Source organism: Lagopus muta, chromosome 24 (genome assembly GCF_023343835.1).
Source record: "Lagopus muta isolate bLagMut1 chromosome 24, bLagMut1 primary, whole genome shotgun sequence".
NCBI lineage: Eukaryota > Metazoa > Chordata > Aves > Galliformes > Phasianidae > Lagopus > Lagopus muta.
The window spans coordinates 206091-233885 of NC_064456.1; the positions used below are offsets into that span (position 1 = coordinate 206091).

Genomic DNA, 27795 nt, shown 5'->3' on the forward strand with positions numbered 1-27795 from the left:
CAGAAACAGGAACACAATTCAATTCAGTGAACATGGAAAATAACTTCAGATATTCTGGTATCAGATCAGTTCCTTCAGTCATCAATCTTATAAACATCATCTGAGACGATCTTATTACATAGAAAGCCTCACAGAAACCAAGCTACAAACAGATTCCCATTAATTAATTCACTTTAGCGAGTATTTCTTGGCTACAAGAAGTTGCCACCTCTAAGATGCTCATCATATCTGTGTGTGACAAAGGTTGGGAATATGCAGTGCTTGTAGGGAAAAGTACCCTGGAAGAGAAAGTTTCAAATGCAATTGAATCAATCAAATTCAATTACCGATTATGAACTTCCAGAGTCTTGCTGCAGTTGGAAAGGAAGCAGTTGAGGGCCAAGGGCTCACAGGTCAGGATTTTAGGGACCCTATGTGCACCCTAATGCAGACTCTCTAAGAAAAGCCAAATTAGTGTCACCTTGTGAAAACTGGTGACATGAAAGAGAGCCCTACTGTGCTGCATCCACAGCCAGTTGCATCCAGCCTTGCCCTCAGATGCTATTTCTTTAGTAGGTATAGAGCTTTGTATGAGTTGAAGAACAATAAAATACTATCTTTTGCTGTTTATCACTCTGGATTAAGCATTTTCTCACATACAACTTGTCTGGATTTAATTGGTTTGCAAAGGTGTTCAGATAGTATTGCGATAAGAAGAGTGTGATGCGCAGACAGAGGGAGGTGGTTCTCTGAGCCCGGCTGCTGTTTACCGGACTAACCAGCTTGGCATCTGCAATCTCCCTCCAGGGAATGTTTGTTCCACCTTTGCTTCTGTAATATGCCAAGTAGTTCATTCAAACATAAAAGTATGTTTTGATCCTTGAGGTAATTTGATGTACTAGAAGTATTACTAATGTAATCTGAAGCCTGGAACTGTTGGAGGTATATGCGTCAGTATGTCCCAAGCCAATACTCAAGTACATAGGTGTGTGCTATAAATGTTATTACTACTGGAAGGGGAGATGCAAAACAATTACAGGCACAAAATAAGCAAACTGCATCTGAAAGTGACTTCAGTCTTAATACTATATAAGCAGGTCTTAAAGAGCCATGGTTTGAGGAAACCATTCTCTCCTCGTCCTGCTCCACGGGATGCAACCTGCATGTTCCCTGCATGTAGGAAGGGAGCAGTTGCTGCTCCATCAAAGAGCAGTTGAAATATCGTCCCTTTGAACAAGAAGTCTGACTTGGCTTCTCTGTCCATCATGTAATCTTTAACAGAGGTCACAGAGGAGCTCTCTGCAGCTGCCACAAACACCTCAGCTGCATGTCTTTGTACTGAATATACTTCCAAAAAATATTTTATATCAAGTCCAGATTTCTGTGTGGAGTGCTTTCTCTTTTGTGAGCTTACACTGAATACTCTGAAATAGTGAGAACAACCTCAAGAGTTGTGTGTGGACTCCACTCTGGGAATCTTTCATTCACCCACTGACAATGCACAGTGGTCTTCAGCACACGATTCTGCCACACGTCCCCTAAGGAGCAAATAATTCATGGACATTCATTTTGCTAGTTTTTTTTTTTTTCTCCTTGTGTAATTTACATGACTTTAAAATACAAAATCCAGTGATAAAAATCACTCAACCATTTAGTGAACATCCAAAATCCCATAAATCAGGCCAGATGGAAATATGCTATTTACACTGAAGCACAGTAAAAATGATGCTGATATAAATTATTTGTGCCCACCTCACATAATATGCAGATGCCCATCTTGAAATACTTTTTATATCTCAGTCCTGCATTTATTTTTGAATGTAGGGAGTTTTTTTACTATTATTTGGAAAGTGAAGCCTTCATCATAAGCAATCTTTCTGTGCAAGTTTTTTGGCAGCCAGTGAGATCTGAGTTACAACTTTACGAGAGAGATCTTATTTATGGAGCACTTACAGCTGAGATTGGGTGAGAAGAAGCGGATGAAGCAATGATTTTTTTTTTGTAAGAGACACCATAAAGTTATAAGGATTTATCTTTTTTTTAAGCAGACACACAATATTCAGCACATTTTGGACATCACCTAGAAAACTCTCTGCGCTTTGAAAATATCTACAGCTTCTTAGAAAACTCTACACTTATTTTATGCCATAAGAAAAAAAATTGTTTTCATATTTAACCTTCTCACACTCTAAGTAACGGTCTAAATGGACTAATCCTTTTCAGGTTGTATGTGTGTGATACTGGGATAAAAGAAAAACATACGAAATGATAAACACATCTGAGAACTCTAATGAGATCCTTTAAGGATTGTAATATGTTTTCGTATTTCCATGCCTCACCTGCCTAAGTAGCAAGGGAAAGTTCCTAATCCTCTGCAGTTTCCCATGTCATTGTGGAGTGTGGGCTTGTAACATGACCGTGGCTTTGTTTTTTGCTTTTAGTTTTTAAACCCAACTAAGAGAAACAAAACACGAAAGAAAGACCAGAAAATTGCCAGCACCAATTCATTTTCACCCCACAAAGGATGAACATTTACTTCACTAACTGCAGCTGTGTTCATCAGCATCACTCTGCTGTGAAAACATTGGTGTTTCCAAGCAATTGTGGAATATAGGATGTTTTCTCTAATTTCTCTCATGCCAAGCCATTTTCTGACTGCATGGGCTTATACAACCCTTCATATGATGTTCAGCCAATGCTGCTTCGCCACTGATTCAGACAGCACTTTGGCTGATTGATAACTTCTTTCTCTTTTGCTGGGTTGCGCTCTATTAAATAATGTTAAAAGTAAGCATTTATCTTTAGTAACTTTCAGTTGAATGAGAGCTAACTCCTTTCAGACGAGTTTGTCTAGAAAAATTAGAATTATCCTACTATCAACCATAATTTCAGTTCTTTCTTCAGAAAAACCCAAAAAGGGTTTTAAAACTGATTTGCCCATTAAGATAAAAAAAAAGGAATACCATTAATTCCTACTAAGAAGACAGTGCTAGTTGCTTGTGTCATCTCTCTGAAGTCAGTGGGACTGAACAGGGCTATAAATACTCCCCATAAAACTAGGATCTCAGGAAGTGCACTCGCGAATCCAGCTGAACTGTACTGCAGCCAAGGCTAACCACTTCGAGGTATGTGGCTTTTAACCTTTAGCGTGCACGGGTCCTTTTTAGCAACGAAAACAATTCCAATAGTTCTGAAGAAAACAGCCACAGAACAAACAACCAAAACACAGATGACAGAAGTACTCGTTTTGAGGCTTAATGAATCAACAAATAAAAAAAAAGGTCATTTTTCAGTTCTCAATTACAAATGATAATTTTCTCCCTCTTTAAATATGTTTAAATACTTGAATAAAGATGAAGAAAATTATGACTGAATGTGCCTAGCTCTGTTTGAACTGTCTTGGCTGCCATTTTCAATTGAAGTGACATCCCTGGTTTTGAACTTGTACCATTTAAAAACTGTGAGAGCCAAGAAATTGAATTAAGTTGTGCCTCTGGGATTTCAGATAAGTCCAGAATGTTTTTTCAAATAACACATTAGTTCCACAGCTCTATTTTAAAATTAAATGATGGAAAACTTGTTTTAACGCTCAAACATATGGCCCTCAATCTTCCAAGATGTCTGTGCATATTTCATGTTGTGCAAGAGTCACCCTACGGAACTTAATAGGACTATTCACACAGCTGACATTAAGAACATATGCAAATCTTCACAAGACATGATTATAATAAGCCAATTTCAGTGCAAATCTAAGTATAAAGGGCTTAAAAGCTGAGGTCAAAATAAAAGAACTTGCACAAGTGTCATAATGAAAGAATACCAAAATGCTGAGGAGAAAATATGCGCTAAAACCTTCTGATAAAATCCAAACTATGTTCTCATATAAAGAGGGAAATTAGGCAGTCAAACTGCTCATTGCAGTAACTGAAATAATTTGATTTACTGTGAAACTCTTTCCTCAACAGTCAACTCATTTGCTGAGATGTCTATTTTATAGATTTTTTGTTGTTCTTTATGGATAGGATTGTGCTTTTCCATAGATGCACTTTGGGGGCGAGATGGGATTTTATGTAAAATGATATGCTTTATTTATCTCCAATTTCTTTTCATGCAGTAAAAATATATATATGTATATATATATATATTTAATATCCTTGAGTTCTGATGTGTTAACAGTAGCTTCTTCAAGAAGTAAACACAGAAATGAGTACTGAGAAGTTTTGAAATGTAAAATCCGTCATAACGTTACTGTTCTGCATTAAGTGAAACTTTTCCCGTGTTCTTAAAGCTTCACATCCCGGTCCAATTTGAGTACTTTGCAGAACAAGATTGTCACAGAATGCTTGGCTGCTCTGATATTCCACACTTAACATACAATGAAAGACAAAAGATCCTACAGTTGTAACTGAGGGAAAACTACATTTTTATCTTTGAAAACAATTCTATATTCTATTTATAATTCTATACGTTCAGATGCCAATATTATGCAATATTCTGTATGACTGTAAGTGGGAAGTGCACACGCACAAGTACATGCTATGCTCTGTAAGCATAGGAGACTCTGGAGCTCCTATCTCATCACTTATCTCAGTGGCAAGCACAACTTCTTTCTCATTCATTCCTCTCTGTCCCTCTCTCTGACCTTCCACCTTGTCACACCTCTGAACGTCAGGAGGCCATCTGGACCCGAAGTATCACACTAGAAAATAATGCAGACTCTCATTAATCCCATCATTTGTCTGACAGTGTTGTTTGGGTGCAGAGCAGCAGGGATTAGGCTTACATGCTCTCTGGGAGAGCTGCGCTAACTGGTGCCGGCGATACTGTCATGTGGTTTTGATGTTCCCACGCGCTTCCTGCAAAAAGAAATACCGGGTGTAGGATGAAGCACTCTCATCAACTCAGGGCAGGGATCTGGCCAATCCCAGGGGCCTAAAACAGGTCCCTCACAGCTGCAGCTGAGCTCGCAGGCAAATCCCAAACCCAAGGACCGTCACAGAACCCTTAACTGGAGTGCCCCTGGGATCCCCAACCCAACGTCGCCCCCCATTCCCGCTGCCCACGTCCCTCGGTGCCACGTTTCCTGAGTTCCGAGCTCCTTCGGGGACGGTGACCCCCCCGCCCCCCAGGCAGCCCGTCCCGATACCCGACCACTCCGATAAAAAACTTGCGTCCCGTCATTCCCCCCCGCCCCTCCCGGCCGCTCAGAGCCAGCAGCACAGCCGGGAGGCGGACGCCTCCCCCCGCTCGCAACCCCCGGGGCCCTCCCGCTTCTCTCGGCCCGGGGGTGGGAAGGCACCGGGAGGGGCGGGCGGTCTCTGCCCGCGGGCTGGGGGGAGCGCAGCGCGGCAGCCCCCTCCCCCGCCGCCTTCCCTCACCGCTCGGCCGGGGCCGCACCACCGCCACCGCCTCCATTTTGTGCGTGTCCCTGCGCCCCCCCCCCCCCGCCTCTCCTCACACAGCGCGGGAGCGGCGCTGGAGGGAGCGGGGCCCCGGGAAGGGGGGGAGCCGGGGGTGGTGGGGGGCGAAGCGGCGGCGGAGCGGCATGAGAAGGCGGCGCTGAGGAGGCGGCGGCGGACGGAGCGGCCGGACCGACATCTTGTGCCCTCCCCTCCCGCCGCCGGCTGGGTGAGCCCCAGGGGGGAGGGGAGGGGGAGGCGGATTTAAAGGAGGAAAAAAAAAAAAAAAAAAAGGAAGGAAAAAAAAAAAAAAAGCATCCCCCTCCCCCCACACCACGGAAAAAAAGAAAGAAAAAAAACCCAAAACGATAAGGAGGCGGCGGTGACGGCGGAGACCGCGCGCAGAGACGCCGAGGTAACGCGCTGCGCGGGCCGCGGCTCCCTGCCCTCAGGGGTCTCTGCTCCCTCACGCAGCGCTGCGCCGGGGTCGCGGGAAGGTGACCGGGTAGGCGGCAGGAAGGCCACTGTGCCGCAGCTAGAGGAGCTTCCCGCTCGCTCGCCGCGCGGAGGTACCGACCCGCGGCCCTCACCGAACGAGGGGCAGCGGCGCTGAGCGCGGGAACGGGTATCGGGCAGCACTGCGTCCACCGGCCCCCCCGGCCGCCATCTTGGCTACCCCTCGCCGCGGCGCTAGAGGTGGCCCCACCCACCTTCTCCCACGCTATTGGCCGAGCGCGCCCCGTTTTAGCTCCGCGGCGCTCTGCGTTGCTATTGGTGGCGAGGCTGGGACGGGCGTTGGCGGTAGCCAATAGCGTCCTGACTTTGGTGTGAGCGCTCTGTCGCTCTTTCCGGCCGGGTTCTACTGCTGGGGGACTTTTTTCGCTCCCTGGGGAATGGCGGGCCGCGGCGCTAAGGGCCCTCTCCCAGGCGCGTTCGTCGCTGTGTTTGTGCCCGCTCCGTGCCCTGTTTTGACCCTGTCGGTGCCAGCAAGGTTGCTGTGGCCCTGACAGCGCTCCTGAGAGGAGCTCTAGGACAGCACCTGCCGCAGGTTCCTTCAGAGAGCTGCTTAAACTCAGGCTGCTCCTTACACTTCATCCACAGCCTCACACGACGCCCGGCGTGTGCCACATCTCTGCCCGATGACAGAAATGTGGAGGGATTCATAAAGTGTGTGTGGGTATCAGAGAGGAGAGTGGGCCCTCGGCAGCCCTGCAGTGTGTGTTGCTGGTGGAGCCTGTGGAAAGTGCAGCCGTGAAGTGTAGCACTGTGCTTTGGGTTGGGGAGAGAGGAGCCTGGAGAGGAGACAGCTGCTGCAGGCTGTTCATTTCCTGTGGCACTGTTGATTCAATTTCATGGATGTGTTTCTTCAATACTTCTGCAGGTGTTTGTTCCTCCCTCCCTCCAGAGCTGAGGGGTGGGAGGAGGAGAAAATCTCCTGAGCCTGTGTCTGCTCTGTGCAGAAACCGGGCTGAGCCTTACCTAAAGCTGAGCTTAGGGTCCCTTCCCCCTGTGTGTCACTGAGATGTTCATCGAGGAGAGACCTTGCTTTTTCTGACATCCACATAGAATCATGGCTGGAAAAGACACTGAGATTCCTAAGTCCAACCCCAGCCCATCCCTACCATGCCCCCTAACCATGTCCCTCAGTGCCACATCTCCACACGCCACAATGAAAGCTTCCCCAGCATCGCTGCCTTTAGCTGCAGCCTTGTGTCTTCCAGAGGCTTGCAAAGACTCCTGTTGCCAGTGAGAAAATCATTGTCTGCCAGCATGGGAAGGAGAGAGGTTGAAGGAGGCTGAGGTCTTCTGAGGTGTGACTGGATGCTTCTGGTCCTCGGTGCAGCGTTGCAGAAGTGTGGATCACAGCAGTATTTAGCCCTCCTTTTAGAAGATCCACTTGTGCAGGATTTTTCCTGTGTTGCAATGATATTTGGTATGTGGATCTCTCACATTTTTTTCTGTGAAGCTATCTGTAGTAAATTTAAGCCTTCTGATGGGGCTTGTTTTTCTTAGTTCCTTTTTGCAGACCCCAGGCATCTATGCGCCACAGACATGAAAACTGCTGCTCAGAAGAAGTGAACCATTTCAGAACAAACTCGTGGAATAGAATTAAATTTAGCTCTGGCAGCTTTTTGCATTACAGCCCCGTTGTTCGTTTAGTTGTGCTCTCTAGGAACCTATCCCTCTGTTCCTGGCGTCATACGCAGTGAAAGTGGATTGTGGGGTATTCTTGGAAAGCCTTGAGCGCACTGGTGACAGCAAGAGGACAACTTTTTGAACTTTTTGCTTTTATATCAACAGCATTTATCCATGGTAGGACAAAAGCAGCATAGGCTGAAGGAGTGTTTAACTCTCCTGAAGTCAAGGCAGTTTAGCATTTCAGCATGCACAGATGCTGTTTGCAGAGAGATTTTTTGTATGTGGCTGGGGAGGTGTTTTCGAGTGTGCTGAGAAGATCATAACATTCCTGGATTGCTTCTTAAAAGTTGCTGTGTTGCAGACAAGGTCACAGGGTTTCATCTTGGCATGTCTGAATTTGTTTTATGGCTGCTTTCAGGGCTTTCTGGAGGTGGATAGTTGTGTCTCTTCCTGATATCCAGATGCCTTTCAGAAATGAGCTGGAATTCTTATCCCAGGCACTGAGTAAGGTCTGGCTGGCAGCAATTTCAGTGCCGTTTTCGATGCTTCTATGTATTGTTAAGTAGTTGTGTGCTTTGCAAATGGGTTGGTTTAGAGCAGCCAGTTACTGTGGTAAAAAGCCCTCTTTGGGTAATTTCTCTGGGCAGTAAACTGACTGTGTCTCTAAAGCTACTACAAGAACACCGTACTCTTGGTTTTTCTGTCAGCAGGTAAAATAACCCTTCCTTGGAGGGCTGGTTTGGCTGAAATTTGCTCGTCTCTCAGCCAGTCATCAGCTAATGTCTTGTTTTTCCTGAACACAATGTTAATAATGGCTGTGGTCAGGTCTTTCCAATTGCTTTATCCTCCGGTGTCTTTATGTTCATGAAACTTCTTGCATCCAGTGTCTTCCTCGGTTACACCAGTCAGGTTATACCCAACCCATATTTCAGCAGGATTTTCTTGGTTTTCCATTTGTTGACCAAGCTGCCTTTAGATGCTGGTTATAGAACTTCTTTTCCTACTGTTTGAAGCAACTGAACTTATCTGTGACCAGTACAGCTGCATTTCTGCAGTATGCAGGTCAAAAAGATCCTGAAAATCCCAGTGTCTATGTTTACAGGTGGAAATTGTCATCTCGTATTTTACATCTGAAAACAAATGATGCTTTCAGATTATCATTACAGGACTGCTGAAAGTGGCACCTGCAGCTTATTTCTGTGGGTGCAGAGGAAATTTTGGTCTCCTTTTCCAAAGCTGGTTTGTTTCTTAGTGTGTCATCTCGTGGCAGACTCATGGATAAGAGCGGCAGTGCTTTCAGGGGAAGAGTGTCTCCAGGAATCTGTTACTCCTTTCTGGAATAACTTCATGAATTCTTGCAGGCACTGATCCATGAGGTGATGCTTGCTTTGACTCAGTTGATGTTTGTGAGGTTAAGTCCATCATGGAGCAAAAAATAATGTGACAGATAAATACAAATGCTTTTTCTTGTCTGCAGGTCCCACAGAAAGGAGCCAAAAGTGCTGTGCTCTAAGGGTGAGGTGCTGGTTCAGGCCTCTGCATAGCAACAGATAAGCTCTGGGCTGACTTATCTTCTTGGGGAGATCTTACATTTACGTTTCTTCTTTTCAGCTCTCTCTTTCCTTGGCCTGTCTTGTTACTCTGCCTAGTTCTTTCTGTGCTTTGCACTCTCATCCCTGACTCTGCTGTCCCTTGCATTACTCACTTGGCTTCCTCTCCACTTTCCCTCTTTCACCCTCGGATCTCTGGGATCCTGCCACTGCCTTTCCATCCTTCAGCTCTTCTTGATAGCTCAGCTTCACCCTTCGTTGTTGGGCAGCTCCTTAATGACTGGAACTGACTCTCAAATGATTATCTTTGTTGCTGATTAGCAGTTTGTGAGGGCAGAGCTGGCTTGGGCTTTTAGTTAAGGCTCCACGTGAGCACCATTGCACAGTTCTCAGAACAGCTTTGTCTAGATGGTGTCTTGCTGCTTTCCTGCTTATACCCCTGTGGATCTTGCATGCCGAACCAGCTCAGGGGCCTGAACGTGGATTGTGGCTTCAGAGGGGCAGATGCTGAGCCTTGTAAGTCCATCTGGATCCATATTGCTCATTCCCGTACTCGTTCCCTTTTACTTCTTTGTAGATTCTGCCAAAGAGAAGAAAGGATGTGCATCTAGCACCCATTGCATTGCTCAGTTCATCCTCTGGTTCTTCACAGGTTTTTCTAACCCATTTTGCATGATGTGGAGAACATGGGTTAGCTCAGTGCACATTCTGTCTGCAGGATGGTGTGAGAAACCAGCTACAACTTCAGGACAAAGGAAGGCAAAGCTGGTAGATGGTTTTTCGACCATGGAACTCTTTCTCAATGTGGGTGAAGGAAGAAGTGGCAGTGGGATGGAGATATGGGTGAACTTCCCTCTGAACTGAGGGTGCACTGCTGGTGTATGTTCTCATGTGGAGCTCAGCTTAAAAAAAAAAAAGAAAAAGATTGGCAGGGGGCACTGCTTTTGTAGGGCAGGAGGAGTGCTTTCCTTTAGGTCTGGAAAACCAGATCTAATATTTAGCTCATTGTGTGTACTGCTGGGAACTCACAGGCAAAAGAACAGAGAGAAGAACTCCTTGGCCTGTGTGAACTAAACATTGAATGCTGCAAGCAGGTTTAATGAGTACTGTCTGCATTTCTGAGGATCTGGATAGTTTGCTGATCTCAGTGCATAGCAAAGTGTTTACATGACATTCTCTAAAACCCATTTCTACTCTTCTCATCTGTTGGTATGGGAAACATTTCCTGGCTTGCAAGTAGAGAAAGTTAGAGGGTGCTGTGCCTTGCTCTGATATATGCTGCAGAAATGATTGATATATCCAATACTTGCTTGTATTTAAGGTGAAGTAAACTCTGCAAGCCGGAAATTGCTGAGGCCTTTAGTTGAAATGCTTTTCTATTGTGATGCCGTGTGCATTTTTCAGTCTGTGCTGCTCCTGTCTGCTTGTCTCCGTGGCTCATGCTGGTCCTGGTTTGTTGCAGGTCTCTGGTGGACTGCAGCAATGAGGAAACCTCAGAGAAGATCACGGCAGAACCTGGAGGGCCGGCGTTCTCCCTCACCCTACAGCCTCAAGTGCTCGCCCACTCGGGAGACGCTGACATACGCTCAGGCCCAGCGCATCGTGGAAGTAGACATCGACGGGCGGCTGCACCGCATCAGCATCTACGATCCCTTAAAAATCATCACCGAGGATGAACTGACCGCCCAGGACATCACAGAATGCAACAGCAATAAGGAAAACAGCGAGCAGCCCCTTTTCCCTTCAAAATCCAAGAAAACACCTTCCAAAGGCAAGAAGAAGGAATCCTGCTCCAAATACACATCAGGAACATCTTTACACTTACCCCAGCCCAACTTCCGTGTGACGGACTCCTTCAAACAGTCAGATGCCCCTCCTCTCCCTGCCGCCTACTACCGATACATTGAAAAGCCTCCCGAGGACCTTGATGCAGAGGTGGAGTATGACATGGATGAAGAGGATCTGGCATGGCTGGAAATGGTGAATGAGAAGAGAAGGGAGGATGGTTATGGGATGGTTTCTGCTGAAACTTTTGAGCTGCTGGTAGACCGCTTGGAAAAGGAGTCATACCTTGAGAGCCGGAACAACAGCACCCAGCAGTCCGTCATCGATGAGGATGCGTTCTGCTGTGTCTGCATGGACGATGAGTGTCACAACAGCAATGTCATCCTGTTCTGTGATATCTGCAATCTGGCTGTGCACCAGGAGTGTTACGGTGTGCCCTACATTCCTGAGGGGCAGTGGCTTTGCCGCTGCTGCTTACAGTCCCCTTCTCATCCTGTTGATTGTGTCCTCTGCCCAAACAAAGGTGGAGCCTTCAAGCAGACCAGCGATGGCCGCTGGGCTCATGTGGTTTGTGCCATTTGGATTCCAGAGGTCTGCTTTGCAAACACTGTGTTCCTGGAGCCCATTGAAGGGATAAATAACATTCCCCCAGCTCGATGGAAGCTCACATGCTATATCTGCAAGCAGAAAGGCATGGGAGCTGCTATCCAATGCCACAAAGTAAACTGTTACACTGCCTTCCATGTCACCTGTGCCCAGCGGGCTGGTCTCTTCATGAAGATTGAACCCATGAGGGAGACCAGCATCAATGGCACAACATTCACTGTGCGTAAGACTGCCTATTGCGAGAGCCATTCCCCACCTGGAACAGTGAAAAAAGGGTATTCAGCTGCTACCAGTGGGAGGCAGGAGGGCATTGTGAAGGAGGAGAGGGAGGAGGAAGGCAATTCTGGCCCTCCCAAAGGGTCCCTAAAGAAGAACCAAGTGAAATTGAAGCAGAAGATCAAAAAGGAGCCTAGTGAGGGGACTGATGGGCGCTCATCTGTGCCCATGGTGACAGTTGCACAAATTCCCTCTTACAGGTGAGTGTTGGAGCTGGACAGCAGAAGATGAACAGGGTCTGTTCTGAGGACTCGGTCCCTTTCTTTGTTGAACTTGGAAGCACTCTCTCCAGTCCAGACCTAGCAGTAACTGTGTTCAAATTATGCTCTGCAGGAACATTCCTCACCAGCATTCTTCCATGTAAGTGCCAGTTGTGCACTGGTTTCCCTGCTTTGCCAAGCAACAATCCCAAAATGTTACATAGTACAGATCTTTGGTGGTACCTAACAGGCAAGCATGCATCTAGGATACAGGTTTACATACATGACTGTGAAACAAGCTTGCAGCTGAATGGAAGTCATTTTCCTACTGATATGTTTTTTTAATCCCCTCATTTCATAGCATCTTAATTGTTCCTTTTATTGCAGAACGTGTTAAACATGTACGTGTTGCAAGCAGCTTAGAATCTGGCTGTATACTTTTTTTCCAAGCTCTCTTTCAAACAGTGCTGAGTTTTTGTTTGGTGGCTGAGGAAGTGTGGTGATGTGTTGCCAGTATTTCAGTACGCAAACTCAGCTGGAGTTGGAAAACTCCAGCTTGGAAAACTGCTGATAAGACACCATGTATAATCTAATGAATGGTTTGAAAAGATTAAAATAGGCACTGTATTATTGTTGGGCTCCTGTCCAGGAGTCCAGATTAAGAACATCACAGTGACCCCAGTCAGGTTCTTCTGGCGGGGGTAGTTTTGAAGTTAATCCTTAGAGCTGAATTGGTGATTGTGTACTTTGCTGTGGCAACTAGTTAGAACCTCCAGCCTCACTGCTGCTGAAATAGGGTTGTAGTCTGAAAAGTAAGCATATACATCTTCACAATTTGGAGGCCCCAGGTTGTACCAGTTACAGCTGTGGTTCAGAGCACAAATCAACATGCCAGCACAAAGCTTCATGCCATAAAGCATTGTTGGGAAGCCAGATGGTATCACCAGGGTTCTAATTGCTTTGCAATTGTTTCCGTGACACCTCTTTGCTTCCTTTAGGCTGAACAAAATCTGCAGGGGCATCTCTCTCCAGCGGAAGAGCCAGTTCATGCAGAGACTCCACAACTACTGGCTGCTGAAGCGGCAGGCGAGGAATGGAGTGCCCCTGATCCGACGTCTGCACTCACATCTCCAGTCCCAGAGGAATGCTGAGCAGGTACAGCTCTGCCAGCCTGTCCCCTGGCTCCAGAGCATGGCAAGCATCAGGAGTTAGGAATGGGAAAGCCCTTTAAGAGTTTTAAAAACACACAACAATAGCTCTTCTTGAGTCACTTTTGTTCTCCTGTTGGTTTGCTAATATCTAAATAACTGAGTTAGTGTATCAGTGGGATGTCACTGTGTCACCAGAATTGGTGATGATGAGCCAGCAGGTAAGAGTTTTCCACCTGAGTCAGGAGACTTGGGATTGTGCAAAGGCAAGATGGGCCCCTGCTGCTCTGACCCGTCAGATGAGTCAAAGAACCACATTCCTCACTAGTGATTAAGGATGCACTCATTGAGAAAATGGGTGTTAGCTCCAGAGTCCTGGCCAAATTCCAGTTTGGATCATTCTTCTTGCAGCTTGAATTTCTGACCCTTCCATGAACACTCATAAGCAAGTTTAGACATAATCATCAGCTCTGGCCTTCTTTCCTTCCTCCTCAGAGCTGGCATCCAGGGTCAGTTGACGCTGTAAAACAGCACTGTGTTTGGCACAAGCAGTTGGTGAAGTAATGAAATACTAAGACTCTGCCCCATGACACAGCCAGTTAGTTACTGTGCATTGTACATCTATCTTTTTACTGTAGTTGGAGGAATTTATAGATTTTTGGTTTGCACAAAGACTGCTCTGGATGAAAAATAAAGAAAATATTTCCCACTCATCAGTTTGAAGCTTGGGGAAGTTCGACATTTCCTTGGTGCATTACGTTAAGTACTTACCATAAGCAAGTTCATAAAAACAAATGTTCTATAAATATAAGCCATCTAGATCATGTGAAGCATTTTTCATCCTTCCCTTGGCAGTCATACAAAAGTGTATACACTTCAGCTATAGCCTCAAAACCGTTTGGAAAGCTACAGATTGAGGAAGGGAAGGATGAACTACGTTGTGAAACCAATGAACCGTGTCCTGGAAACTGTTAGCTCATCTCCCCGGCTTAGCTGTTCCGGTGTGTTTTGGTGAATCTCTTTGTGGCTCAATTTCCTGGAGGACAGTAATAGCTCTCTTTTTCTGCCATACTTTTGCCTGCCTTGCCTTTGTACTGTAAACCCTTCAGGCTGCTTCTTCAATGTATAACAGCCAACAAAAAGAATTTCCAGCCTCTGTAATGAACTTTGATATAAAGGCAGGGAGAGTGTAAATAAGCATGCAGGATGTTCCTGGAGTTTAGCTACAGTATGACTCAGGCCTAACTTCTGAGATAATGTGAAATCCAGAAAGGCTGCTGTTGTGTTTTCTGCAGCGAAACGCTGTGAGAAGGAGGTGATATAATCTGAACAATAAGACAAGTAGAGAAGAGGAAGACTATGAGAGCAATGCATGGAGGACACCTATAAAAGAAGAGAAAACAAAGGAAGCCAGTTGTTTGCTCATCTTATCCAACTGTTATGTGTTACAGAAGGAGCAGGATGAGAAGACGAGTGCAGTGAAGGAAGAGCTGAAATACTGGCAGAAACTGCGGCACGACTTGGAGAGGGCCCGGCTGCTCATTGAGCTCATCCGTAAGAGGGAGAAACTCAAACGGGAGCAGGTTGGTAGCTTTGGCTGTCGAGTTGCTCTTCAGCACCGTGCGAGCACCACGTGTTGTGGAGCCTCTTTCTCTTTTCTGACTTCCGGATGTTGTCTGTCCCTCCGTCACAGGCTTGTGCTGCCCAGCCTCTGTCCTCAGAATCAGTGCTGGGCTGCAGAGTGCTGGGAAAGTGTATTTGCATACCTAATGGTAAATTATATTTCCGACCTCTATCATCCCTTCTTGAGAAGAAGCAGTTTTTCTCTTATTGATGCTGCCTTGTTGCTAAGCATGTCTTAGCAGATACAGTTTGCTTTGTGTACACAGACTTGCTTTCCTTTGCTATTGAAGTGGTTGATTTAATGACATAATGAGGGAATATAAGATCTAAGAAACTAAAACGTTAAAAGAGAAATAAATACTATTATCCTGTTCCACTCTCCTTTGAGTGGAGTCGCAGCGTAAGAGATCAAAACAACACTACAAACTGTTTCCTTGAAATCAAAACAGTATTAGAAAATCCACAGAGTGTATAAGATCTATTGGGAAACTTGCTTACTTCTAACCAGTGTTGTTTGGCTCTGCCTTGATGTGTGAGATCTTGTATGTTAAACTTTGTACTCACTGCTCTACTTATGGATATTGTTTGTGTAAAGGCCTAAATAGTTCTAACTTTTTGATAACGTTGCTAATTGGCATTGTAGTATCTCAGGATAAGGAGTTCTACAGGATGATTTACCAGCACAAAAAGCATCTTGTCTTCATTTTCAGTTGTATTATCTTCTAATTTTATGGGGTTTCCTCTTGTTTTGGCTCTATGAGATTGAATAAAAAGGAGTTCCTCATACAAAAAGTTTAGAGTCTATTTGCTGTCTATTAATGTGCATCCTGCACAGGGAGAGGAGAGGACAAGCTGTTTGCCAGAAATTTCTCAGCAGTGAGTCTGCAGGCCAGTGGTGTGATGATGACCTGAGGTTTCCACCGCTGAGTGGAGCTGAGTTGATGTTTCAGGAGAAACCAGCAGAGGTTTGCTTGTCCCATCCTTGGTAACTGTGCTCATCGCTGTTTTCCTGTTCCCAGGTGAAGGTTCAGCAGGCTGCTATGGAGCTACGGCTGACGCCATTCAATGTACTTCTGCGCACAACACTGGACCTGCTGCAGGAAAAAGATGCTGCCCAGATCTTTGCAGAGCCTGTTAACTTGGACGAGGCAAGTCTTCTTCCTAGGGGTGTCTGATGGGTTGGAGATGAGGTATTGCTGGGCAGAAACTCAAGTACTGTCATAATTTGGGAAGCACAAACCACCTTATCCCAAGCTGCTGGTGGACTAAGGAATATTTCAGAGGACTCACAGTGTGGGTATCTTTCTAGGCCAAAATAAGGTTTCTGGTTTGTTTTCTGGAAGCTTCAGTGCGTCTCAGACGAGTAATGTTTTGGAGAGACAATATGTGTGCCTTGCCTGGATGACACAGAAATAAAGTGCTGGCATTGTCCCTTGCAGGTGGAAAGGGCATTCAGAGTGCTTATGATGGGTGCGCTCTAGTTGGCTAGTAAATGGTTTTTGTAATTGTACAGGTTTTATATGTTTAGGTTCCAGATTACCTGGAATTCATTTCCAACCCAATGGATTTTTCCACCATGAGGCGGAAGCTGGAGTCCCACCTGTACCGAACATTGGATGAGTTTGAGGAAGACTTTAACCTTATAGTTACCAACTGCATGAGGTATAATGCTAAAGACACGATTTTCCACCGAGCAGCTGTCCGGCTCAGAGACCTCGGAGGAGCGATATTGCGTCACGTGCGGCGGCAGGCTGAAAGCATTGGCTTTGACACTGATGTGGGGATTCACCTGCCCGAGTCACCCAAAACCGAGGACTTTTACCGCTTTTCTTGGGAGGATGGTGAGTTTTATTAACCTTTATTTTTAGGATGGATTGTAACCGCGTGCCTTGTTCTGAGCGTGTCATTCAGTTTGTGTGAAAACCGTGATGACGGTTCAACAGAACAGAATTTTTCCATCCTTCCACTTCCATAAGCATGTATCTGACTCCTTCGTAGCCTCAGGATTTCAGGCAGGCTGGAGCTAGGTACAGTTTAGCTCCAGCTCTTCCAGTGCATGTTTGCCTCAGAAAAGTATTTTATATGCCTGTGATATTTGATATTTGCCTTGAATGTATTACAAACTTAGTATGTTAAAGAAGAGTGCAATGTGGGTCTAGAGTTTTTTGTTCTGAGCAAAGATCATATGTTTCAGTGTAAATCAGAGCAATGATCATTATGTTTTTGTGGCAGTTTATTATGAAGACAGTTCTGTGTTGTTCAGGGGCTGAGGTGAGACTGTTTTCCTTCTCCGTTTCTGTGATTCTCCTGGTTAAAACGTGGCAAATAATCAGGCAGAACACAATGGAAAAACTGACATGATTTCACCTGTATTCTAGAATTGCACAGGAAGTGCAAAACATTTCACTGTAGGTAGCAAATTGACACGGGGTAGACCAACTAGATTAGATGAATTGCTATGGGCTGGAAGGGGATGATATGGGATTATGGTACAGGACCCAAGCAGTCCTAGGGAAGACTTTCTATTCCCATTCATTTTTGCAAAGGACCTGGACTGCAAGCTGTCTTGTGTAGGTTGCAGACACTTCTTCAGCTGCTGTGTCTGGGACAGTAATGGGAGCGGGAAGACAGTGCAAGTTAATTCAGCTGCTCATTCCCCGATGGAGGAAGTCTGGAATTCTAAAGTTAACAATTCCTAAATACCCAAACTAAAGCAGTTGGTTCATAAATAGCGTTGATGGTAATGAGGCATGGCTGTGATCCCAGATATCACGAGTGGAGTTCCATTCTCCAAAAAGCCATGCTCTTTCCCTTCACTGTTACAATTTCTTTTGATGCAGTGGACAACATCCTCCTGCCAGAGAACAGGGCTCACCTCACCTTGGAGGCCCAGCTGAAGGAGTTGCTTGAGAAGCTGGACATAGTGAGCCCTATGCGGTCCAGCGGCGCCCGGACACGACGCATGCGGCTCCTGAGACGGGAGATCAACTCTGTTCGGCAGAAGTTGGCCCAGCAGCAGAGCAGGACCGTGGCCAACGGGGAACCTGTTCTGTGGGAAGAGGGGCTGGATAAAACGTCGAGAGAAGAGGACGAGGAAGGGGACAGAGGTGAGATGTTGTAGCAGGGCGCTGCCTCCAGTTCTCTCAGTGCATGTCAGCAGGCAACAGCTGCTGTTCATACTACAGGGACAGGAGTGGTTTGGTAGCTCTAGGAATAACTCTTTCTAAAAATGTTCAAGTGGATTCTTTATTCCTTTTGCAGATGATGCCAAGCTCCCACATCCTCCCACCCTGGAGCCCACAGGACCTGCACCCTCTTTCTCAGAGCTGGAATCGCTGCAGGACCCTCCAAAACTCAAACCCATCCATGACAGCAAGACCTTGAACCAGCTGCAGAAGAAGGTGATGTCAGACAGGGATTTCTTTGACAAGAAGGCACTGCAGCGGGAGAGCCAAGCTTTCCAGCTCCTGCTCAGTGACAACAGCCTGAATGGACTCGCCTTGCCACCTGCAGACAGCCTCATGAGCCCCCCCTTCAGTGGCGTGGGCCGACGGACATCTGTTCTTTTTAAAAAAGCTAAAAATGGGGTGAAGCTGCAAAAAGGCCTGGACTGCTCCCTGGAGAATGGAGAGGACCGCGAGCAGCTTTTGCCCTCCTGTGCCAATGGGGAGCGACAAACCCGGAAGCGGCCACAGGGCAGGAATTACAGCGAGAGCGATGGAGAGAAGTCACCCAGGCAGGCAGGGCAGAGAGGTGATTCCATGGGATTTATCTTCCCTTTGTCCACATGGAAACTGCAGATTTAGGGCTGAGAGTAGGAATGCTGCGTCTGAGCTGCTTATGTGAAACTCTGTGTGTGGAGGTGACACAGTTGCCATAACCAGAGGTGCCTGAGAAAAGCCCATTCTCTTCTGCAGATTCCTAGCAAAGAGCTGACAAGACGTGTCTGTAATGAATTGCACCCTTATTCACTGACTGTTAAAGGAGTTTGTGGTAACAGCTCAGCTATAGACACCTCTGGTTTAGATATTTAATAATGAGATGAAATCCAGGGTGGGTCACAATTTATTCTTCTTTTTGCCAGTTATAGCAGGGTTACTGTAAGAAAGTCTTTCACCTTAGGAAGGGCAAGCCCAGCTGCCTGCAAAGATGTTGAATGGCCTGGCTAAAGGCTCTGGTGTTTCCAGTAAGGGATGAGAAATGTTGGTGTTCCTGCACTCATGGGAAGCTTTGCATAGGCCGCTTTTAGGAGTGAGTTTCTTGCTGCAGAAAGGTGCCTTTGGTTGAAAGTGTGCAGTGGACCAATGCACTAAGAGATGGTAAACATTGCTTTTAAACCAGCTACAATCCTCAGTTCTGAGATTGAGATAAAATTATTGGGAAAACTGAGCATGTTCTTTTCAAATTTGACCTGCAAGCATCTGAGATCAAATTTAGAAAAACATGCGGTAAAAAGGAACATTTGAGTGACAGCAGTGTGATTGCTTTTCAGTTCTCTGTTAACTGCCATCGTGGGACAGCTCCCACACGAAATATTTGAACTAGCTCATACTTCAGATATCTCCTTAAAGTTATTTGGCTGTCAGAGGCTTGTTGGTAAATAGAGTGGGAGGAGAGCGATTGAACACTGGGAACGACTCACCTGAACAGGTTAAAGAAGACGCAAAGGGCTTCTCCAAGGAGAAGCTGCTGGTGAAGAGACTGTGGTGGAAATGCTAAGTTAGGGCTTGAAGCACTGATGGAGCAGCTGGTGGGAAGGCAGGGTCAACCCAGGAGAGCTCAGGTGCCTGCAATGCAGCTGATTGACTGGAAGGAGTGGAGCCAGGATCCACCATTCTCAGATCTCATTTAGGGTTGGCAGTGGAGGTGAGGGTATCTTTCTGGAGATCCCTGCCTACCTGAGGCCTTCTGAAGGTAGGCAGCTTTTCTTCCTTCATTTCCGTATTTGTGGCTGCTACGTTTGGGCTTATCCTTATTTGCTGCGGTCTAGGATTGTACCACCCTGCTATTATTACTGTGCTTTCCATCACATTATAGTGTTACAGGGACTTGCTGTTGTTGCCTGCCAGTACAGAAAGCAAAGAGGAGTTACTCAGAGTGGATAAAGCTTAGAAAGAGAAGCTGAGATTAAAAATGGAATAGCATAGGCATGGCACCAGAAAATCACTGATAATTAGGCAGTGATGTTTTTTCTCTGCTGATGAAGCAGTGTTTTTTTTCCTGAATTGCAGCACTGCTTTTGTGATTCACTTCCTTCCACCGTTTCAAACACAACTGATGTCTCCTAACTGAGGGAGTGTCTGGTATGTCAGATCTGCGTTACTGCAGAAGCAGGTCAGGGTGATCGGGATTGTCAGAACAAGGTGTTTCCCAGCAGTGTGCTCCTTGTGCTAGTTAAAGCTGGAAAAATAATAGTAGCCTTGGCATGTATTTCCCCTTTGTGTGGCAGTTGAGCATTTGATGAACTCATGGGCTCCTTTACTGTCCCCAAACACTTTTCTAGCACTTACTCCTTCAAAAGCTGCCTAGTTTTCCATGTGTGGGGAGTAGAAATAATTTTCGTTAGTCACCTTCTGCTTCCAGCTGAGTCTGGAGAACTCAATGCAGAACTTTTCTGCTTTTAAAGCACTCAGTGCCTTTGTGGCTGATCCTGCCTTTCTGGAAGCAGATCATCAGGCCTTGCTGGTATCTGTGTGTTGGTGGTGTTTCTCTGAGCCAGTTCCCATTTGTCTCCTTGGCAGGAGTCACCAATGGCTTTGCAAAGCACGCAGAGAGCAGCGCAGACCCTGAGCGCAGCCCCAGCGTGGGCAGTGGGCTGCTGTTTGAAACCTGCAGGTAAGGCTCTGTGCTCTTCCCCAGAATACCTCCTTTCTGGATTAATTAGTTTGACTTCTGTCATTTGACTTCTTTGCTTAAAACCTAGATTTTCAGGCTCTGTGCTGTCCTGCTGTGCCATAGGTCTCAAAACAGTGCTTGATTTTAAAATGTTACACTTCTGTTTCTCAGTATGAGTATGTTCTCTTTGCTGATGTGTATTTTCCTGGGCTTCTTGAGAGCCAAAGCTGCAAAGCGCTTTGATCTCAAGTGAGCAGCCCAGCACCACAGGTGAAACTGAACATTCACTGAGCTCTCCCCATTTCTACGTGCTTTGTGCCCAAACGTTCAGAGAAGTCGTCATTGCCTCTTCTATAAGGTGCAGGTCTCCCACAAAATGATTTCAGTACAGTGTTGTTAGACAGGGGGCTGCCTCAGTGGGTACAAAAAGGAGAGATGTGGATTCGTGCATAGCTGTGGTGCTGTGGGGGCCCTTGAAATCCTTCATGGCTCACTCCGAACAGGAGCAGGAGCCAGAAGCTCACTTTAAAACCATGTCTTGACCTCGTGGATCCACTGTATTTACCTCAGTTTCTCCATAGGGAAATGAGAGAGGAAACTCTCTCACGTTTCACAGGGGAGTGTGGGGGCTTGTTAGTTGGTGTTTATGAAGACAAAAAATGCTATAGAAGTGCTTATCGTGGTAATTGCAAGCAATTCACGTAGCAAAAATTACATTAGAGCTATGCTACAACCACGAAACAAGGAATTAAAAAACAAGCTTATGTCTCCTGGATAACTTGTACAGTTATTCCATTTATGAGCAGCTCTGTTTACTGCTTTTTCTCCACTCTTCTTGAGCATCAAATGCACTTGGGTGTTTTTTTTAGGAAATTATGAAAAAGAATTACAATAAGTGGAAAAGACATGATTGCTTCACGTGGGATCGTTTTCTGAAATGCTTGTAGTAACGAAGTGGAAGCATGTTTAGGCTGTGGACTGTTGCTGATAGAAAGCAGCATGTTGGAGTGTTACTCTGTCCTCTTTGAAGTCTGTGCACAACTGAGTGAGCTCATGTGACTTCCAAGCATCACTGTGTCAGCTGTGCAGTACAAAGCCTTGGTTGGGTTCCTTCTTTGTGTTAACAACAGGGCTTTTGTTGGCCCCCTTCACTGCTCATGGAGAAGCTGAGATGATGCCCAATGTGCTTGCACCAGGGGAGACATTGTGCTCAGGTATTCAGTGTTCTTATCACACCAGGGATGCACTAGTGCAGTTAACTTCCAAATTATAAACAGCTGGGGACGGTTTATTTGGTGTGTTTTTAAGGGTAATCTGTTTTTCCCTATTCTGACAGTGGTTTGATGCCTCCTAAGCGAAGTCGAGGGAAGCCAGCCCTTTCTCGGGTGCCCTTCTTGGAAGGTGTGAATGGAGACTCCGATTACGGCAGCTCAGGTGAGAATGGCTCACAGGAGCTCAGCTTTACAGGACACCTCTGTCGTGTCCTGCAGCACAGGAGGGCTGACATCCTACCCGAACCAGGGGAAGCAGTTCTCAGTGCATGTTGGAAGCCAGTCCTGCAGGAGCTACCCAGGTTACGCAGGCAGGATGCTGACCTGTGCTGTGTGTTAACATGCTTCTTTTGACTAATTCAGGCTATTGCGTGTTTGCTTCTGCTTTCACTTGTGCTGGTTGTCTGTGCCCTGAGTTCTCCTCAGGTGGGTGCTTATTGTTAGTCTGCAGTGATGTGCCTGGCGCTGCCCTCTCCAGATTTACAACTAGTTTTCTGTCACGACAGTGCAATGCAAACAGTAAATCCTAATTATAAGAGATGTCTCTCTGGAGATGACTTCATAGCTGTTTCCTCTCCTATTGCTGTCTTTCTTTTCAAGGTCTTGGTAACAAAGTCAGTATCTTTGTCAGACTGCTGCACAGAGGTGTAAGTAGCACTCCTAACTACCCAAAGCAGTGCAGTAATGTAGCAGCACTCCTGTGACCAGACTCTCATCTTGGTTATGGTTTGTCATTGAAAGAGTTACTGCAGGTTTATGATGGCGCTGCTGAATCAGAATTCAGCTTTGGCCCTCCTGCAGGATCTAGGATGGAGTCCCTTGACTGCCTGCACCCTGTGCTCACCACCCTGCTTGGAGATAAACTTACGGAGTGGGGCTGTATTGGTAGAACTAGTATCATTTTGTTCTGTGTCTTATAAGATTATCTCATTAACAGATGAATATGTTTGTCATGTAATAATGGTGAAGCCCATCAGATCTGGCTTGGCAGTACATTTGTGTTGTATTCAGTGTTTTCCAGACTCATTTGACTTCTGGTAAAGCCGTGTATTGTCCATTCCCCAGGATGTAAGCACTGCTTGCTGTGAGATTTGCAGTAAGGCAGATTGCTCCTTGACCAGGAGCTAGCAGATGAGTCATTCATGTCTTGAATGGATCTCCTGCAACGTTTCTTACTTGGGTTTGAAAAAATTGTTAGCTAACACTTCTGTCAATGGGAACCAGGCATTTCCTGCAAAAATCAAATAGTCCCAAAGCTAGTGACATCACAGCAGTCTGGGCATTTGCATTTTGGAGGAATGAAAAAGAGCTCTCTGAACAGTGGCCCAAAGCAATCTCAGATGCAGCTTCATCAGTTTCACTGAGGACAGATCCAGCTTGGTGGGCCTTGGGCCCTCCTAAGCCGTGTATTCTTCTGTCCCTTAGGCAGAACTCTCCTGATGTCCTTTGAGAGTCAGGCTGAGCTGGAGCCCTTGGAGCTTGTGTGGGCAAAGTGCCGTGGTTATCCCTCCTACCCTGCCTTGGTAAGTACCTTCTGCTCTCTTGCAGTCTGTAGCAGCAGTGCAGGCAGCCCAGAACGCAGCAGTAGTGTGCAGCGTAGCCAGGTGTAAAAGAAAACTTCCCAAAACCATGCAGTATGTGACTGGCTTTTTTCTTCCCTTTGCACTGTTAATTTTTCCTGTGCTCACTGTTTCAGAGCATTGGAGAGAATTCACAAAACATTGCTCTCTCGGTGCCAGAGGAGGTCTCTCCTCTCCTGTTCACTCTCCGATTCACATCTTGTAGCAGTGTAGATCTGAGCAATTCCACTGAAGCCAATAGAACTGCACCAAAATGGATCTGCTGTGAAATATGTCATGCCTGCTGAGTGCAGCACTGATGTTGAATTTATTGTGCAAGTTTGGAGAGGGAGGGAAATCCTTTGCTGAACACAATGCTGACTTTGTACTAAATGACCAGTTATCATATGTGCACCTGTATCCACACAGAGCCTACTTCCTTTTCCTTTTCCCAAGTTCACATGCTTGGTTTTTGGACTGACTGGTTTCCCTTCCACAGGAGAAGCCTTGAAGATAGGATGCGTAAGCAAAACTGCTTGCTCTGCCTCAGTGTCTCTTTGTAAAAAAATTTTCCTAAGTAGATTTTAATAATCTAGCTTGGATAGACTGAAAGAGCAGGAAAAAGAATGCATTTTCTGCAGTTCGTGAAAGGGTTTGTGCTTAAATGTCCTTCTTGTGTCACCAGATAATCGATCCCAAGATGCCACGTGAGGGGCTGCTCCACAATGGAGTCCCCATCCCAGTCCCACCCATGGATGTGCTGAAGCTGGGGGAGCAGAGACAGACAGAGGCAGGCGAGAAGCTCTTCCTTGTCCTTTTCTTTGACAACAAGAGAACCTGGTGAGTGGATGCAGACAGGCTGGGGCCTCTGGTGAGTGCCATGGCAGAGAAGAACGTTTTGATTTCGTCTTTTGGTAGAGGGGAACACACAGGTACCACTGTTATGGTAATGTTACATGGAAATTGGCGAATTTAAATGTGCGGTTGTCAAGAAAAGTCTAAGTGAGGAAGATGGCCTGCTTTTCCCAGTCCCAAGAACAGGACATCTCCATTGCTATGGTGAACAGCAGAACGTCCTCCACCTAGAGATCACATCATCACAAAATTACTCAGGCACATAAAGAGCCCTGGGCTGCCAGTGTTGGCTGCCTGTAAAATGCATTGAGCTGAGATGTGACTCCCAGGGGCCGGACTTCATTCAGAAAGATGCTGCCCTTCTTAGTGTGATACTTAACCCGGGCTAATGAGTGCACACCAGACTTGGTACAGACTGAGGGCTTGCAACTTGAGACTTTTTTGGTCAGCATGGACGTGGGCTGTGAGTACTGGAAGCTGCCTGTTTCTGGATGATACTCAGGCAGTTGCACTCACCCCAGCCGTGGTGCTTACAGGCTCCTGGAACGCAGAGTTCTCTGGTGGTAAAACTTACTTGGAATTCCCTATGTCTGCTGCTCTGTGGGATACAAAAATTTCCCAGTTTCCCCTGGAGCTCTAAGGAGAATTGAAAGGTTTGAGGAAGGAGAGTCAAGAGAAATCAGCGCTCGTGCAGGAGGGTATTTTGGCTGCAGATGCTTCTCCCGTGTCCAATGCTGGCATTTAAGCATTCACAGCACTATTGTAGGGGGTTAATTTTTTTTTTAAAAAAGTAAATCATATGAAAGTATCTGTTCCTGGGGAGAACAGTGACCAGTGATTAATTGCTCCTGAGGGGCCGGAGTACTTGGCCAGGTCTTGGTGGCTCTGGGGCCGATCCCTTGGCCTGCTGCAGCTGTGCAGCAGAGGCGGCACACGGAGCAGCCTGCCTCCTGCAGAGAGCTCAGCCAAAGGCTGCAAGAGGCCTGCAGGTACTTGCTCTCCTTTTCCCCCATCCCTGTCCCGATGCCCTTGGTGACAGGGCTTTGTGCTCTCTGCTGCAGGCAGTGGCTTCCACGTGACAAGGTCTACCCTCTCGGCGTAGATGACACTGTGGACAAGCTAAAGATGATGGAAGGACGAAAAACCAGCATCCGCAAGTCCGTACAGGTGGCGTATGACAGAGCCATGATTCACATGAGCCGCGTACGGGGGGATCATCCCTTCGTTCCGTCCAGCTACCTGTGAGCGTTGGGCGGCCGGTCCTCGGTCCTCCTCCAGGCGTCGCTGTGTCGGCACAGGGAGCCCGGCGCCGAGCGGCCGAAGCGCCCCGCCTTCCCAGCAGTGGGCGGCGCTCCTCGAGGTGCCCGCGGCGCGCCGGAGAGCCTGTGGGGTTTTTTGTGAATGTGCCCTGCTGAAGAGCTGGCAGGAGACGAAATGTTCGGTGTGCGGGGCCAGGAGCGAGGCGTTAGGAAAAGCTGCTGGGTGGCGGGAGCCACGGTGAGCTGATGCAGCAGAGCTCGACGCTGAGATGTTTGGACCTCGTCGCACTTTCTTGCTGCTGCCTCCTCCGTGCTGCCAGGAGTTCGGGTGTCAGTCAGCCCTGAGTCATTCCCTGAACCCATCGCCCCTGTAAGCAAACCAGGATCCTGTACAGAAATCACAGCTGGGCTTTCTTGTGCCAAACTTACTCTGACCGTCACTGGCCTTTTTGTTTTTCTAAATGAAATTGATTGTCCCATCACAGGAATGGTAGCAGGGAGGCAGTATCACGATTTTCCTGCCTACATACATCGTGCTTTACGTTAGATTTCTTGCATTGCGTTTGGAAATGAGTGAGGTATTTTGGTAACTTTCCCCTCTGCTGCACACACATACATGCAGGTGCACAGAGCTTTAAATATGAAAAACAAATTACCTGTGGTGTTTTTTGGTGTGCATTTATGGCCTAGAAATGTATTTGGTAGTTTCACACTTAAATTCGGATTTCTGTGACTGTGCTCATTGCAGTAGCAGTTCATACCATGGTTTAGTACAGCCTTGAGTCTAAGCAAAGATGACTTCTTTTTCTGAAGAAACAAAGCTGATTCTGGAGGTGCCTGTGCTGGGGCAGCTCTGCAGGCACTGAGGTTGATCAGGGTTGGAGGGAGACGCATCGCTTGTGTTGCTGGATGCACATTTGGTGTCAGGCTCCTCTTCCTTTCTTCTTTCTGTCTTTTTCAAGTTCTCCTCTGGCTTGGTTTGGATTGAAACCAAGCCCTAAGTAGAGCACACGACCATTTTGCCTTTTTGCCTTCTCTCACATGCGTGCATCCCTTCCTGCTGTGTGGGTCTCCAGCATTGTCATCCATTAAGAAACAAACCAGCCTGGCTCTGCTGCAGCCCCTCTTTACTTTCTGAGTTTGCGTTGCAAAAATGGGCAGCCGATGTTTGGAAACAGATGACAAACCCTTTTCTATTAGCCAAGGACTTAAAATTTCTCTGATCTCTTCTGTTGTGTGTTCCCTTTTTCTGCTTTCCCATTTTAAGAACCAAAGGTGCAGAGCAAGATTGTAGATTGAATATCACCATTTTGCTTTTTAACTCGATATTTTTTTATTATTTTAACTTTTTCATACTGAAGAGAATGTGGGGTCAAAATAATAATAATGAATAGTGGGGAGTAATCACTGCCATTTCTACGTGGTCTACTTTTTTAGAAATACCAATTCTTATACATTGGGACGCGGAGCCACACTTTAAGGAAGATTCCTTTAACATACAGAGATGGGGCATAGGATTTTGTACAAATAGAAATAATGCCTCTGGGGTGTGGCGAGGGAAGGACGTTCTGTATATAGTTGTACAGTACTGCTAAGTTATTGAGACTTATTGTCACCATTCTTGAAGTCCTCAGTCGTGTCGCTGGGTCTTTTATATGCACACGGTGTAACTTATTTAAAGGAACATACACTTCTCTGGGTGGTAACTCAGCTGTGGACTTGTGACCTGTGTACGTTTTCAGAATCTGGGATATTATTATTTTTTTGGTTGGTTGTTTTTAAATGACATTTCAGAATGGGAAGTGGCTGATCTGCTGTTTGCTACGGGACCGAGACGTGACTGTCACTGCTGTAAAGCACAGATTGCTCTATTTATTGTAGAAAGTGAGTTTATTTGCTTTCTAGAATTGTTTATATCAGATGGTATAAGAGAGGTAATAAGAAAATCTATGCTTGTAAAGAAAAAAAAATGCTAATTTTACCTACTATAATCTGACTGTCTGAGACTATATTTTCTCTCTGAGAAATAAATGTTCTACAGTATTAAACAAAGGATTTCTGCTGTTGTGCTTCTTGGGTAGGCAGTGGTGGCAGCAGGTGCTGTGGATGTGTGAAGGCTCTGCTCAGTGCCATATCCCTGCTGAGGGGGAAGTGGAGGCAGAGCAAGGCTCCCTGGTTCCTGATCAGGCACTGCCGTTCCTGCTCACTCTTTTCTCCCCCCTTTAGCAGAGGGAGCTCAGCCCACCTGCTGCTGCACAGCTGACACACATGGGCTGATGCAGGCATGAAGCAGCTGTGAAGAGGAACAAAG

At 46.3% G+C, this 27795-nt stretch overlaps 1 protein-coding gene and 1 long non-coding RNA gene across 5 annotated transcripts; one reads left to right on the forward strand and one right to left on the reverse strand.

Annotated features, from left to right (window-relative positions):
- Window positions 1–88: 88 nt before the first annotated feature.
- Window positions 89–6082, reverse strand: LOC125684022 (uncharacterized). Its single transcript, XR_007373204.1, has 3 exons — window positions 5969–6082; window positions 4763–4835; window positions 89–4678 (listed from the first exon to the last, which is right to left on the reverse strand). It is a non-coding gene; the product is annotated as an uncharacterized LOC125684022 (long non-coding RNA).
- Window positions 5425–27536, forward strand: BRPF3 (bromodomain and PHD finger containing 3). Of its 4 annotated transcripts, XM_048925594.1 has the most exons (15): window positions 5651–5793; window positions 8995–9032; window positions 9476–9583; window positions 10530–11934; window positions 12933–13089; window positions 14534–14665; window positions 15725–15853; window positions 16234–16546; window positions 17546–17812; window positions 17967–18458; window positions 20447–20540; window positions 21877–21974; window positions 23237–23334; window positions 24056–24210; window positions 25287–27536. In XM_048925594.1, the coding sequence occupies exons 3-15, from the start codon at window positions 9520–9522 to the stop codon at window positions 25468–25470; spliced, it is 3588 nt and encodes a 1195-aa protein (XP_048781551.1). In that variant the 5' UTR covers window positions 5651–5793; window positions 8995–9032; window positions 9476–9519; the 3' UTR covers window positions 25471–27536. The 4 variants fall into 4 exon arrangements, with proteins under 4 accessions (XP_048781553.1, XP_048781551.1, XP_048781552.1 ...); XM_048925596.1 differs by lacking the exons at window positions 5651–5793; window positions 8995–9032; window positions 9476–9583 and adding an exon at window positions 5425–5607; XM_048925595.1 differs by lacking the exons at window positions 8995–9032; window positions 9476–9583 and having other exon boundaries at window positions 5652–5793.
- The last annotated feature ends 259 nt before the right edge of the window (window positions 27537–27795 follow it).

Bases quoted from the DNA above. Each gene is read 5' to 3' on its own strand.
- BRPF3 (XM_048925594.1), top strand. From the start codon at position 9,520: ATGCCGAACCAGCTCAGGGGCCTGAACGTGGATTGTGGCTTCAGAGGG. The intron at 13,090-14,533 runs GTACAGCTCTGC...TATGTGTTACAG, and splicing joins CCCAGAGGAATGCTGAGCAG to AAGGAGCAGGATGAGAAGAC. The intron at 23,335-24,055 runs GTAAGTACCTTC...TTGTGTCACCAG, and splicing joins ATCCCTCCTACCCTGCCTTG to ATAATCGATCCCAAGATGCC.